This window comes from Diadema antillarum, unplaced genomic scaffold, assembly GCF_040938485.1.
Source record: "Diadema antillarum isolate AM-2024a unplaced genomic scaffold, OU_Dant_1.0 seq00001103_RagTag, whole genome shotgun sequence".
Taxonomy (NCBI): domain Eukaryota; kingdom Metazoa; phylum Echinodermata; class Echinoidea; order Diadematoida; family Diadematidae; genus Diadema; species Diadema antillarum.
In genome coordinates, this window is record NW_027271919.1 from 1,360,733 (window position 1) to 1,376,104 (window position 15,372).

General features: G+C 36.6%; 1 protein-coding gene across 1 annotated transcript in view; it reads left to right on the forward strand.

The window, feature by feature from the left end:
• Positions 1–7,705: 7,705 nt before the first annotated feature.
• The window catches only part of LOC139743694 (uncharacterized), a 31,647-nt gene continuing 23,980 nt past the window's right edge, over positions 7,706–15,372 (forward strand). The window contains exons 1-4 of the mRNA XM_071654153.1: positions 7,706–8,004; positions 8,363–8,399; positions 8,977–9,074; positions 10,073–10,348. Of these exons, the coding sequence (XP_071510254.1) occupies positions 7,854–8,004; positions 8,363–8,399; positions 8,977–9,074; positions 10,073–10,348 (562 nt within the window). The 5' untranslated portion in view covers positions 7,706–7,853. The remainder of the gene's footprint in view (positions 8,005–8,362; positions 8,400–8,976; positions 9,075–10,072; positions 10,349–15,372) is intronic.

Genomic DNA, 15,372 nt, shown 5'->3' on the forward strand with positions numbered 1-15,372 from the left:
AAAATCTGGTTTGCCCAGATGACGAAGCCAACTTATTTGAAGTATATAAGGTGTGCCAGCAAGCAAAGAATATTGTAAAGGTTTGTACTCCGTAAATGCATGCACTAATAATACGATTTTCAAGGGTTTTCTGTGATGAGGAATCTTTTCGTGACATCAGATTAAATACACAGTAGCATAATGAGTTAATTTGCATAATCATGTACAAAAGTTCAGCAGATGCTAGCCCATATGCCATGTACATGTCCCGCAAAAGGTAAGTACAAGGCTTTTTGTTGCTTCATGTTAAAGATATGTATAAAAGGGACTGCACAGTACTGGTTGAGGTGGGGATTCATGTTTTGAACATTCCTAAGTGAGATAATGAGAAACCTCTTACGAAATATTAAAGAGCATGTAATTTTAAGAAGGATTCAACGTTTATTTGATGAAAATTGGTTTTCAAATGGCTGAGATATCCAAAAAAGTGATAATAATAAAAGGCGACAGGCCATGCCTTTTACTAGGATCTCTTTGTTTCACCGTGTTTTTGGATATCGCAGCCATTTCAAAACCGATTTTCATCAAATAAACTTTTGATGCACCTTAGAATTGCATGCTGTTTGACATCTCATAGAGTGGTTTCTGAATATCTCGCAAAACGTTAAAAGCTAAATCCTCAACTCAACAAGAACTGTTCACACCCTTTAAAGTAAATTGATATTGGTTGCTTACTTGCGACCTTGGCAACCTTGGGCAAAAACGAAAAACCTGTATTTAATAACATTTCCTTGTCTTAAAAGCTGAACTGGTACAACATCAGAATGTCACAGCAATTGCAGTGGCAACTTTGTTGTCAGTTTTCGTCCTTGTGGTGGTGGTTGCGGCAGTAATAGGCTGGTTCATCGGTCGAGGTAAGTACTGGACGAAGACGGACAGGGCAGATAGAACACTGCTTTAAAAAATCTTCAAAAAGTTGCTGGATAAGGTGTGAAAGTGTGTAATCCAAGGAAGCCCGCGTCAAATAACCCTCCACCCAAAAACCCTTCTTTTTCTAAAAACTCAGAACTTTTAAACTTTGATAATTTTTCAGAGAATGCTTAAAACAAATAAAAAATGATAAGTTTGACAGGTTTCACGGATTTTTGAATCCTCACATTAAATCAAGTCGGGCGACTTTTTGTTTTGTTTTGGTGATTCATCGTAACAGATGCTGTCTTAATGGTCTCCATATATTATGTAGAGAAATTCTGAAAAATAACTTGCTGGTATTATCATAATAGTAATGAGCATATGGAAACCAACAATTACCTCAAAAGTATGAAGGCAAGCGCACCAATAATAATGTATATCATATCCAGACACCAACCCCATATGTCTAAAAACAGAATCAATCTTGCTTCTAATTCATCCAGTGCGAGAAGGGGAAGTGTTCAATGGTTGTAGCTAGTTCAAAGTAATTAGTAGACAAGTTTTCGGTTTTTAATGTCTTACACCATATTGAGGCTTTCATCGGGTCCCTAAGTCTCTGCCCCCTCCAGTATGCTTTATTTATAAATGTGTCATGTACTTGCCAGAACTTTCGCAAATGTCAAACATTTTCATCATTATAAGCAATAGGCCTGTGTGAATTGCAAACTCTCATAAATTCTCAGGCATCGGAAATATTTAGAAATTTGATATCTTATAAATACACATAACAAACATTATTTCGTTAACTTGTTTCGTCAATCAAAGTATCCAATTATGATAAGGCCTACACACTTTGAATGTGAGTCATACGTGGAATACATGAAACTATACATTTTAGTATTGCAGGTCCTGAAAAAGAAGTCAAAAGATGAACATGATGAAGGGGAAGATATTCCTCTAAAATCTCCCAGAACGACAGCCGAGATAGGTAAGTCTCAACATATTCCATGCGACGTAAAAAGATTTTTTTTTTAGAAGAAAAATAAAAATCATGTCTGGCAACATGTATTTTCCATCCAACTCCAAGCGTCCTGTCTTAATTCAAAGGAATGTAACGTACAGTTTCGGTTAGAATTTGCTTCCAGTACATCGAAAGGGTCTCTCAAAAAACTTACCTTACTGATGCGATTTGCCGGGATGATGAATTGTTTTTGAGTATTTTGAGATCAAATTTGTAGAATGATTTTGATCATAGTAGACAACTTGTATTCTGAGAAGAGCCTCCCCATTAGCCCCGCGTTCAGCATTGTGGAAAGGTAGAACGTAAAGTGATGATCGATCGTGTACTTGCAATCGTATCTTCCAACAAGCTGCATGCATTTCACTCTAGCGCAGAAAATGTATGGATATCGCTGAGGTCCAATTTATCCATTAACAATATTCGATTACGAAAAATTACGCAGCAACCATGATGAGGTATGCTCTGAGAATTTGGATTTCCGGTCAGCCTTCTCAGCGAACATTTCGGACTTTCGTCCTACCCAAATGAAATCGTGTTATTGCAGCATTATTTCACATATTTAGACAGTTTAGAGTAATAATCGATGGTTCTGCTGGCATGCTAGAACAATAGTTTGGCTTCGAAGGTCTTCTGCTTGATGAAGCGGGTTCGGTCCTTGTCAGAGTCCTTGAATAGACTGCTCGCGAGGAGTTGCTTTAAAAGCCAATGAGTTTGCCGTTACAGGGCATTGTGTTGGTCTGTGACTTGTGCCTATGAGCCGGTTGAAGTTTTTCAGAGCAGCCAACTAGGGTCGGGGAAGTTGATGCCTTGGACTGCTTCCACCCAACTAGGTCTAGGTATTCTGAACTAACCCGTTGAGGACAGGTTAATTTTGCTGAAACACGTAATTCCAACAAACATTTGCCCGAGTATACTCAGGACTAGTCCTCAACTGGCTAGTGTCTCTTTGGCTTCCTTTTTACCAGATTCAGAATGCAGGTATCCCACACCTTATTCCAATTTGGCATGTGCCAGTGGTGGAAGGCGCGAGGTATGACTTTCTTTTGCTAAACTGATGATGAGTTGGCAAAAGGCTGAGAAGGCAAGGTCGAAGTCGGAGGTGATTGGTGGGCAAGAACTGTCCCCGATTCCAGCGGGTTTGTGAAGTGTAGATGGTCCCATCTATAGCCTTGTGGAAGTTCCATCTCTTTACTCGTTCCGGTAGTAATGTGGCTCGACTTGGTTGACTGGGGGAATTAGCGGTAACCTGTTTTGGGACCTGGGAGAGGGATCCGGGATAATGCTGTCAGGTGAAGGACCAATGAATTTTGAAAATGCAAGATGAATATTAGAGGTGATGTTCCACCTTCAGGAATGGAAGTTGTATGGTTGCATGGGCACGGCACCGGATTCTGAAGCCTTTAGTTGTCGAGAGTGATTCTGTCAATGCAGGATTAGATAACGTGTAGTCTCAGGCGGTGTTGCACCAAATTAAGTCACCGGCGTACAAGCAGGGAGCAGGGTGAGATAAAGGCAGAAGTGGTATCTATAAAGAAATATTTGATTGGTAATTAATAAATGTCATGCCTTCAGTTTGATGGCTGTCCGTTCCGCAAAAAAGTCTGGAAGGGAGGTGGCAGTCGCTTTCCCATAGACCTACTGAGTTCCTGTCAGAGGTGGCTTTCCAGTGGATGTCACTCCCTATGCTATTGCCGGAGCTATAACCAGGTTTTTCTTTTGTTTGTTTGTTTCTTTTTTTTTCAAATCTGGAGCTGCAGCCCGTATGGTTTTCTTGAAGAAGGGTTGCCGTAAGTGTTTGAAAATAGATATCTTGGGTTTTGGAAGACTGTCCAAATCCAATTGCAGCATAGTGACAACACTCTTATGACATCTTTCGATGCCAGTCATGAGAAAAATACGTGTTCTGAGTTGCCACCCGGGTACATACTTTAAGCGCGTGTAAATTTTAGCTGTATTAATGAGATGGGTGTTGCTAAGGTTGTTGTCGTTTGCCTGACGTGCCAGGTAATCAGGGCTTATTACGAAAACCTGGGCCCGTAGAACAAAGAGGTGAAATTGTTTCTTTGAATAAAATTGCACTGTTTGTTCCTTGGGAAAAATATGGGTTGGTCGAGGGATCAGAACCGCAGACCAGGCAAACTGGTTAGTCTTTCTTACAGACACCAAATCCCGAAGATGTGCAAGCAGCTTCCAAGCCAGGTAAAACTCTCTGTCATTGGCCTTTAAGGGTTAAGCTTAGAAGCTTCACTGTAAGACAAAATATGTATGAATTTTACATCTTTTCGCTTCTTAGTCAGTCATTGTACGGATCAAACTTTATCAAAAACAATGAAGAATGTACGATTAGTGCTAAAATGTATTCATATGTCTTGACTCTAATTAGTCCACTTTCTCTTTTGAGATCAATAACATACTTGTTTCTTTAAAATAATATGTTCTACTCAGAGGAAAAGAGGGAGATTATCAGAGACTATACACCCGGGATGTTTTCCGTTCTCAATATCCCTGATGATGTGGTACTTCCAAGGCGGGTCAAACTCTCTGTCATTGGTCCAACGGGATCTGGGAAGTCCTTATTTATAAGGTCGCTGAATTACGTCATCAGTGGTAAGTGAAGTCTCTGATCTTCAGCTCTGCGAATGCGCACTTTGCAAAGCCTTTATAGCAATGGTCAATAGACGGTCATGAGTGCGATGGTGCAATATTTCGCACGGGGTGAAAGAAAGAGGCGCTCTATTCAATGTGGCGGTCGGTGCCGAGTTGAAAAGTCATTAAAAAAACCCTATAAACTGTTTCTTTTGTATAACTACTCGGACACCATATAATATGGTCCACACAAATTCTTGAATGTAATACAGAAATTACAACCATTTTTCTTTTTTCGTGAGAGGCGAATAGGTGGCACACAGTAAACAGTCAATCGTATGCGGAAGTGACGGGTTGAAGTTGTTGACAGAGTAACTGAATACGCGCTTAAATATTAAAATGTTTTAGTGGTGCAAAAACTACGAGTTGATCATGAGTTGATCCGGTAGTCAATATAAATTGGTGACGTCAAATGTAATATAAATATAAATTTTGCCGTTCATTTTTGCTCAAACGAAATTGCACGACTCAATAGCGACAACGTAAAGAGTTTGTGAAGTTCTAAGAGAAAACTGTCAAGAAGAAAATTTATATCTTTATGTGACATAAACACATCGACGTCGTCAGCAAAACGAATTAATTGCAATAATTGAGAAACATTGGAAATATTATTCCTGTACAATCAAGCGCAATGGGCGGTGAGTTGGCTCAGTCGGTAGCGCGTCTACCTCACGATCACGCGGCCCGGGTTCGAACCCGAGTCTGGACTGAGCAATGTTGTGTGTAAGCATAGCGTCCCCTCTAGCAAGAGGCAAAACACTCTGTCCCTCGGATAGGACATAAAATGGAGGTCCCGTGTATGAAAGAGTAACAACTCATGCACGTAAAAGACCCCGCTTCATTCATTAAATCGCAAAGAGCAGGGTGTTTAACCCGGCGAAGTGGTCCCACCTCACACCCAACTGGACCCCACGGAAGACCAGCTTAACGTAGCTGAATATGGGCTATCCAGCCATCTTCTCAGATGGAAAATGAATCAAACAAAATCAAACAAAAATCAAAGCAAGGATGGAATCCTAGATTATAACACGTGTCACTGTAAGATATTGAAATTGCAACCATTATTAAGACACTATACCATGGCAGTACAGTTTTTGCAAAAGAATATGATTGTCAAGAGAATCAAATGTTTCATCAGATGTCTAAGACCGAACCATTCTCATTTTCTCACGTAAAAGAAACAAAACACAAGGCTAAAAGAGATTTGTTGATAGCTCAGTTACACATATCTTTTGATGTGCCTCATATATATTCGTCAGAATATTTGGCAAAATAGACAGATGTGACATAGGAACAACACTACAATGGAATCCTATTCATCTAGAAAACAGCTTGAACCTCTATCATAACCTGGACTTTTGTTTTGGACTGCTGACTACATGCCCTTGTATGTAGAGAGTGCTGTAAAGTATGCAGAATTATTTTTCCCTTTCATATTTTTCATGGTTATTATTTTGCCCTGATTACAATTAGATGCAGCTCTGTGGCTGATTTCATGGATAACATGCTTGTTTTTGCACTTATAGGTATGATTTGGAACCGACAAGCCAGTTTACTAATTCCAATTTGTTTCTTATGTTGCCCGATACAGATGTATAATCTTCATTGCAATATTCTTTCTTGGCTCTTAAATTCAAAATTACATTTGTTTTTTTACATAAGGTTCTCGGCACATTATGTACTTCATATTTTGTTTATCAGATAATTCGGTCTGGAATTTGCACTTTGCATTCAAACTTCCTCAATGCTTTCGTTGAACCAAGATTCATATCGATATTTCTTATTTACTGTCAATACACATTAGTTTTGTAAAAGATCTATACTTATAATTTGGTTTGTTCGAATGACAATCCACGATAAACTTATTTTCTGGATAAATCAAAGACAACCCCATCTGGTAAATTTACTTCTAATGATCACTGTAAGTTAAAATAAGAGCGTTGATGTGAGACTGCTCTATCAGTTACAATGTCATAACGTGTGGGACTGTGAATGAGTTGAAATCACAGAATTTGTCAGACATCCCCCAAATTCATAGCTCTTGATATAGGCATGATAAAGTCCAGGTTATAATTACCTAACCAAAGCCTTATTCACAATCCGAAAATATCCTTACAATACACATTCTTATTTGGAAGCCAATAATCAAAATAAGATCCAACTGCTGTAATACAAGGAAGTTCAGTTTCACTCAAAAAGGACTCTTTATTATACTGCAAGTTTGTATCTAGTTTTGCGGTTACGTTGTTAATATTAATCATGCTTATATCTTTACAATTTGCGGATTCCAAGCAAGGATGAAACCAAGCAAAAGCACACAATGTAAACAAAATGCAGATTGTGGGTCGTGCCAACAATGTATAGGTTTATATGAAGAGTTTGTTCGCAAAAACCGATAAGTCCATTTTTGAAGATTTTGAAGTACGGTCTCTGTCATAAAGTACAAAATAATACCTTTTAAATGATATTTTGGTCACTACATATAAAGGTACATTTTTGAAGTTATGATCAAAAGAAGAAAACAATTTCTTATTATTCTTTTTGTTTTTTGACCTTTAATCGCAAATATCTCCATTTGACAAATATGGACTTATCGGTTTTTGCGAACAAACTCTGCATATGCTGCAATGCACGAACGTACGCGTACATTTCAGTGTATAGAATGCAGAAGTCCAAACCTCATCAGCAAGACGTTTAACAATTGTGTGAAAAAAAGAATATAAAGAATGTGGAGTAGCAGCTGAGTAAAACTTATTTACCAGTACTTAATGAAGATAGGTTCCTCTACACAATCCATCTCATTTAAAGATTAGTCCAGTTTTCTCATCTGATACTGAGAGACTATGCTTCGTCATAGATTTATCACCTTGAACACATGAAAATGAGTTCAATTTTTCAGTAATAAAAAGGACTTATAGTCTTTTTTTTTCTTAGACAAGACGTCAGAGTGGAAATTGAGAAAAAAACCCCACAAAAAAACACAAAAACAAACATGATATGTGATATTTGCGAATCAGTAAGGACTACAGTGACACAAAATGTTCTACTTTGACATGCTAAGACATTGAAGACTTCTTGCGTTTTGTACTTTTTCGTAAAATCAATTTTCATTACGTTTCTCAAGGCAACTTAGTTCCCGGAGGTCAGGGGCCGATTTTACTATACTTTTCTATAGTAAACAAAGCAGTATAAATTACTAAAATTCTCCTCTCCGTTGTGGAAAACGGAAACTACTACGAAGCACTTGATCTTCTTTAATGCTATTCTTTGTGATTGTGCCGCAGGAACTTTTACAATGTCTTTTGAGGATGCTGGCAAACTGACATCCGGAGGGGTTACCCTGGAGACCGAGTCATACAAGATCACTGAATCTATCATTGTCGAGGAGATCCGAGGACTTAACTATCTCGATGCAGAGTGCATTCCTGACTTGTTTAAGACCCTCAGTAAGTCCATGAATTAGGTCAATGTCATTTGGACTAACCCAACATATTATTGACTGAGTATCTCCTTTAATAACAAATAAACTCGATGAACCATTTTCGAATCTGCATGTCAGTAAATATTTTAGTTTACAATTAAAAAAGAATGAAAGAAATAATATTCAGATGACAAACTGTTGAAAGAACTTGACAATGATTGCGTGTTTCTTTTATTTTTGAGAAGTGCATAAAATATATAATTTTAATAACAAATGCTCAAACTCTGAAATAAACTGTAAGACATTCAGAATAAAAACTTCTCTAAAATTAATTATCCGTCTGTATAATTTTATTATTTCTTCCAACTTCGGCATCTGTGAAGGAGACAGAGGGGTACATTGCCCGATATTTATGTACAAGTGAGTATGATATTTTTGCTTCATGCATTTATTTTTCAAGTTAAGCTGTAACATACGTTTTGTGTTATATTTTCATATCCACCTCTGCAAGTGTAATACCCAACAATAACTTTGTATTTTTCATTTCAGACGGTAATAGCCACGTACAGACGACATTTCATGAAGCAGATAAAATATCATAGCAATTGATTTACGCTAGTATAATTAGAGTAGATACAAAGCACTTTAGAGCAAAATAACTGGAATTATTATCGAAAGCAAAGAAGCATGTTTGTCTAAAATATGAACAAAGGTCTAAGCGTAGAAGGTATTGCTACGTGAAAGAGTCAGGTTTGGCCACTATGGGAGTTAAGTTAGAAAGCTTTATTATAATCGCATGATCGTCAAATGTATTCTACTCAACTAGCAAAAAAATTGTTTGACATCAATCAGTATGACCTTTTTGTAAAATCTTTGAAGACACAAAGTTTCTTAGGAATGATTTGTGGAACTTTAGAAACATGACAACAGCGAGATCATTATCATAACCCTTTTACCTGTAAATCCTTCATACTCCAATGTGATTGTATCTCCCCAGTCATACTATAATGTTCAAGACTTTTAGCTGTCTTCGGCCGATTGCCCCACTGAACAAATTTCTTTCCAAGCTCACCACCTGGAATCGTAAGATATTTGGTAAGTACTATTCATCTTGATATAACTATTAATTTTCATGATTTGCTACAATTCAGATCGGAATTAAGGAAAAAAAAACAAAGATCCGTTCAGATCGCAAGCAAAACGGTAGGCCCTTACACATATTCCTTGAAATGGTGCCCATTGCATAACCAACACGATTCAGTCCCTAACTGCAGATGAGAATATTCAACAAGACCTCCAAATCAAACTTGTCTCATTTGTGCTTCCATAATTGTATTGACTAACATAATAGGTTATTGAGGTACAATTTCCTTAATTAATAAGCATGGTTGCTTCGCGTTTTGAAGAGCTTTGAAACATTGTGTACAAAGCTATTCAAAAGGGGCCTATGGGGAGCTGAACAAAATAAAATGATAGGACTCTATAAAAGTGATAATTACACAAAAATCACATCAGATTAGAAACCAAACATTATTTTTATAACGTGAATAACGGAATGTCCACTATCGAAACGACTGAAAATATTACAATCGAAAATTTGACCGAAAATCGGGTTATACGACGGTACGGATGACTGCCGACAAATGGTATTAGTCCAATAATCATTTTCGTAATCGTCTCTTCAATGCATTACCTATTACTGCACAAACGAAAATATCACAATCAAGAAGCTGGCGATTATCAGCCCAATGATCGCAGCAACTTCGATGGTAGAACAGATTTGTTTTATAATAGTACATCACATAAAAAAGGCGGTGCGTTCTTCAGCGGCTGTCTAAAACTTGTAGCGCGGTAGCAGTACAAGTGGGAAGCATTCAGTTGACGACTTTATCGTTTTCACAAATGACATCATCATTTTCCCCGCCACCATCACTGTACCAATGCCCGACATGCTTGCTAAGGTATTGGTAACGCCATCATTACCTACGATTACTATACTATGTGAGACTCAAAATCGTAAGTTAAAGCATTGACATGTAGTCGTTTTTAAGTGGTTAACGGATTGTAACCTATTGGTACATTGTCTATTTCAGGAAGTCATCCGGTAATAGTGTTCACCAAACTTGACAAAACGCAGAGCGGGATGGATAGTATCAAAGATGAAGCCAGAGCGGTCGGCGCCTTTGATGACAAACTCTTCTTCATCGAAAATTTTACCAATGAACTGGAACACGACGATGAGGATCTGGAGAAAAGAATGATAAAATTTCTTACCGTATTTCGCAAGCTTCTGGACTTTGCCGATGACAATCTCGTTCAGTACGCATGTGAGCCAGATGACCCCAACGCGTATGACGTTGTCACGGATGGTAAAGGCAGCGAAGAAGGAATCCAAACTGAGTCCCTGGTATAAGGGGGTCAAACTAGTCTAAGTGAATTCATTTCTGAAATCCTTAAACTCGATATCTCATAACACTGCCAAGTGAATGATTACAGTATCCAATTCGATTTTGTACTTTCCAATTTGGTAGAATTGGGACTCGTAAATTTGTAAGGAAAATGCCAAGTAATGAGAACGTTCAGTCTTTGCTATTTGATTATTTGATCTAAACAAACACTATGACACGGTAAATTTTCAAGGAAAATGCAAGAAAAAAAAGGAAAAATGTAACAGCAATGGCAGCCATTTTTTCACAAAATGACTGCCAAATATGTTTTGTTTTTATTTTAAGATTTGCACTGTCAGAAGAAGACAATGAACTGATGTAAGCAAGTTTACAATTACATTCAAAGAAATTCAGATATTGAACCATCATAAGCTGTATCCTATACGGGAGCTGGAGCGGGAGTTTTTCCAAATTTTTATATGCAATTCGAGAATCTGTGCAAAATTTGCAATTTTTTTAGTCAAGAAGTATAAGAAAAATCAATATCCATGGACATTGTTTGTGGATAAGACAGGGGATCTTTTACCTCTTGATCCACGTGTTCTTTTTTATGTGTGTAAGTCCATGGAAGTGGACTAAAAGGGTAGGGTGTATCGCCTTCCACATGACGGAACTATTGCTTCTTCAAAATTGATATTCAGCGAATGTGCACTTTGGTTGGCATATTTTGAAAAAAATATAAGAAAAATAAACACACGGGGACAATCGCAAATGACTACATAATTACTTCTTGTTCCTTCCGTGTGTCTTTCCACTGTATACTAAGTCCAAAGAGGTGTGCCGAAGGGGGAGGGTGTGAGAGGGGGCATCCCTCTCCCACATGAGCTATGAATATTGACGGCAATGGTGGTATATTAAGTTTGACCATTTTAAGTTTGACCCTTGAATTTGATACATGGGACTATATGACTTAGACGTACTTGAAAAGAATGTTACTTGATGAACGTTTACAAGACCTGAATTTAAAAAAAAAGTTTTTCAGTTTAGAAAAGAAGTGATTGCATTTGTTATAAACAGGAAAAAATATGTTAAACAGGTATACTGTTAGCCTTCAACAACGACATGCTATAATCAGAATCAATTTGAATACATGAGTTATTTTGAACTATTAACCAACAAACAAACCATTTTTCGTTGTCCCTCAATGATTTATTTGCATATGTATGAAGGTTGTGTACCCGCAGTACTTTTGCGTTCTCCTTCTGCAAACAGCAAATTTTCAGACTGTTTTGAAGCATATGACTTCCATAACCTTTGTGGACACTGTTAATGTTGGCTCAATATCTTAATTCCTTTGAATGTAATCGTCAACTTGTATGCAAATTTTTCTTCTCTTCCTTTGTCATTCAGTGATAAAAACACTACTACGGGGGCCATTTTTAAATACAACTGCCGTGGTCGTTGAGGCTGCCCTTTGGGATGGCCTTGCATATCAATTCATTTTGAACATGATTTTTCGATATGTGGAAAAAAAAATCATAGATTTTTCTTTCTGAAATTAGCAAATCAATAAGCAGTCGAAATGTAATGCGAGCGATAATGTGTAATTGCAATAATTTGTGGGTCTGAAAGGTACACATCCATAATCTTGCCAACAGCATTTTTCTATATAAATTCTGCGTTTTTGTTGTTTAAAAAAGAAGTATCTTGTGTTACAGTGAATAATATTGTAATATAAGTGTGTTATCATGTATTATCTGAGAAACAGTTATATGCTACTTATGGTTTCTCGGGCTCTAACAGTTTAGAGTACATGGTCATTGTTCAGTTTATAACAGTACTGGAATGTACAATCATTCCGTTTCCATGGTTGTAAAAGGGGAAAACGCTGAACAGTAAACATCAATGTAGTGTGTTTTCTTTGTAAATTGTATATAGAATGTGTACATACGTCATTGCAAATTTGACTGTGCTGGCACTCTTGGCCGACAAGAATGTTACCACGTAAATATGTACCAATGCATTCCGTTTTCTCTCTCGTTTTTTTTTAACTTCTATGTAACCAAGTATTGTACGACTAATAACACAATCCTGCAGGTGTTTGTCAACATGCTAAACACCTAACACCTTTCGCTCCGACGACAGGTAAAGTATTGCCATTGGAAGAAGTATTCATACGTAGAATAAGAAAGTAATTAGATTTCAAAGTTCCGCATTTAACTCTCTACCTTGATTTGATTTATTCACAGAATACATAAATACAAATATGGATACAGTAAACATGCATGCTTATGAAATGGAATAATCGCTAATTCGTCACATCCATTTATGTGCGGATCGTCAGAAGCTATTCACAGCATGATAGGAACTCCAGTGTAGATATGCTTAATATTGTACACATATTATGTATGTACACTAGCACCATACGGAATATTGTAAAATGCGGAGTTAGTAAGCTAGAGAGAGAGAGGGAGAGAGAGATTTAAGATGATGGTAGCATGATCTCTCAACCCTTCCACTGTTTGTTGTTATTATTATTTTTTTGTGTGTGTGCATTGTTGATTCTACACTAAACAAGTCAAAAATTAAATAAATTGAAAGAAGTTAATTCCTTGTGAATTCCACCCGGGCGAGATTGACTGTACAAATCAACTGTACAAACCTCCCCATGTATGTCCTCAGGGCTAGACTGTCACCATAAAGCATTAATTTTATATGATGGATACACGTTCTTATGGTTAGTTTACAATAGAAACACATTCCATGAACATTTGTCTGTTAGTGAAATCGGCGGAAAGCTTTGGGGTTATGTTCATTCATTTTTCATTCATTACATCTATTTCCACATCCTGATAAAACTCATTTACAAAGAATATTGGAATGATACATAGAACATTGGAACAATACAAGAAAAATGTTTGACTTATAACAATTTCACAATAGACAAACACAAGTTAACATAAAACAATTATTTCAGTTGGGGGGGGGGGATCAATAGACCGTTGGTGTTTCTTTGGCTGATCCAAAAGTATTACAGGTAAAAGTAATTACATTAATGCAATACAAAACAAAAACTTTACTACACAAAAAACAAAATACATATAAGAAGGCAAGAGTCATCAAAGTGATGTGCTTTTACACTGAATAAAACTTGAACTTTATCTTATATCTTTATGAACAGGAAAAAATTTGTGCAGTTTTTAAGATTGGCGATATACAATCTGTTCCTCTGTATAGTATTGTAATTATTCTTATTTTGGACGAAAGAAATATCAAGAAACTTTGGCAAAATGTTGTTCATATTATTATGTGTTTATGAAAACAGCGAGAAGGAATTTGCTCATATCAAAAATAGTCTAAGTTATGTTCTTTGAATAAAGTACCTGTGTGACAAAAAGTGGTATATTACTTATCATGGGAAATGCACGCTTTTTGTAAGATAAAGATACGGTCTACGAGATACTTTGCACAATTTTCCCATATAATGTTATAGTAAGATAAATGAGGCATAATCAATCAGTATGATATAATTTTACAAGAATCTCAGAAGATCCGATTGCACGTATACTACTGATCACATCTAAATTGCTCCTGAGACTTTACAGCATACTTCATTGACATGATATTTCCATGTCAAAGGGATCATATAGTTTGGTTGAGACCTAATGTCAAGTTTTTAACTTTTTTTTGGTGAGATAATGAGAAACCTCTAAAGAAATATGAAAGAGCATGTAATTCTATGAGGAAGTTATTTATTTGATGAAAATTGGTTTTCAGAATGGCTGAGATATCCAAAAAAGGGAGATTCTAATACAGTGTGGGACCCAAACTTTATTACGATCGCTTTGTTTTACTTTGTTCTTTTGATGTTTCAGTCATTCTAAACCTGATTTTCATCAAATAAACTTTGAATTCGTCTTTACATTGTATGCTCTGTATTATATCATAAGTGTTTTCTTGCTATCTCGCAAAAAGTTAAAAGCCCAATTCTCATCTCCACCAATACTGTACTATCCCTTTAAGTGATCATTTATGATAACTTCAAGAAATTTGGTAAAACTAACATTAACATCAATATCATAAGTACTTCCTGCATTATTTTTAGTCTTACTTTCATACAAACTTACGAATATGTGTATTTAATTTAGAGTAATTAACCATGAACCACTGATTAAATTTCTAAAGTTTACAACCCGAGATTGCACTGATACTTTGTATAATACATGAACGAAAAAAAAATATCATCTGCATATGAAATCATCTCCAAATATTTGCTAGCATGCTGTCATTTACGTACAGAGTAAAACGTAATGCACCCACCCTGAGATACATCGATATCGACAGTCACACGAGAAGAAAGACCATTTCATGTTTCATATTGCACACGATTTGAAAGATAACTCTTTAACCAGTTGAAAGATATACATTTTATTCCAAAAACTCCAGTTTACTCAACAATACAGTGTGGTTAATGCAAGCAAATTTACAGCCTTCCACAAGTAAAAAAAAAAAATCTTATTAAGAGGTTTTTATTCTCAGTGGCAGTTTTAATCTTGTAAACAAAATCTTATATTGCCATAATAATTCTGTGCTTGCACTAGACAATGTAGGGGTTGAATTGATTGATAGGATCATAAAAGGGGGAAATTCACTCCAAGTATAAGTTTTGCAACTGATTGACAAATTGCCCTACATCGACGTAAATAAGCACTGAATTGATCAGTGTTTTAGTAGTAGCCATGATAAAAAATCATGGGCGTACATACTCGAGCAGGATTCGAACCTACGACCTCCTGATCACCGGACAGGCGTCATCTCCACTAGACCACCGAGCTTTCGCCATAAAGCAAGTGTTGGTTCTAATCCTTATAGCATGCAGCGGGTACTGCTTTGTTATTCAAATTTCATGAATTTCTTCCGTCGAGATGTTTTCATTGCAACTGATTGACAAATTGCCCTACATCGACGTAAATAAGCACTGAATTGATCAGTGTTTTAGTAGTAGC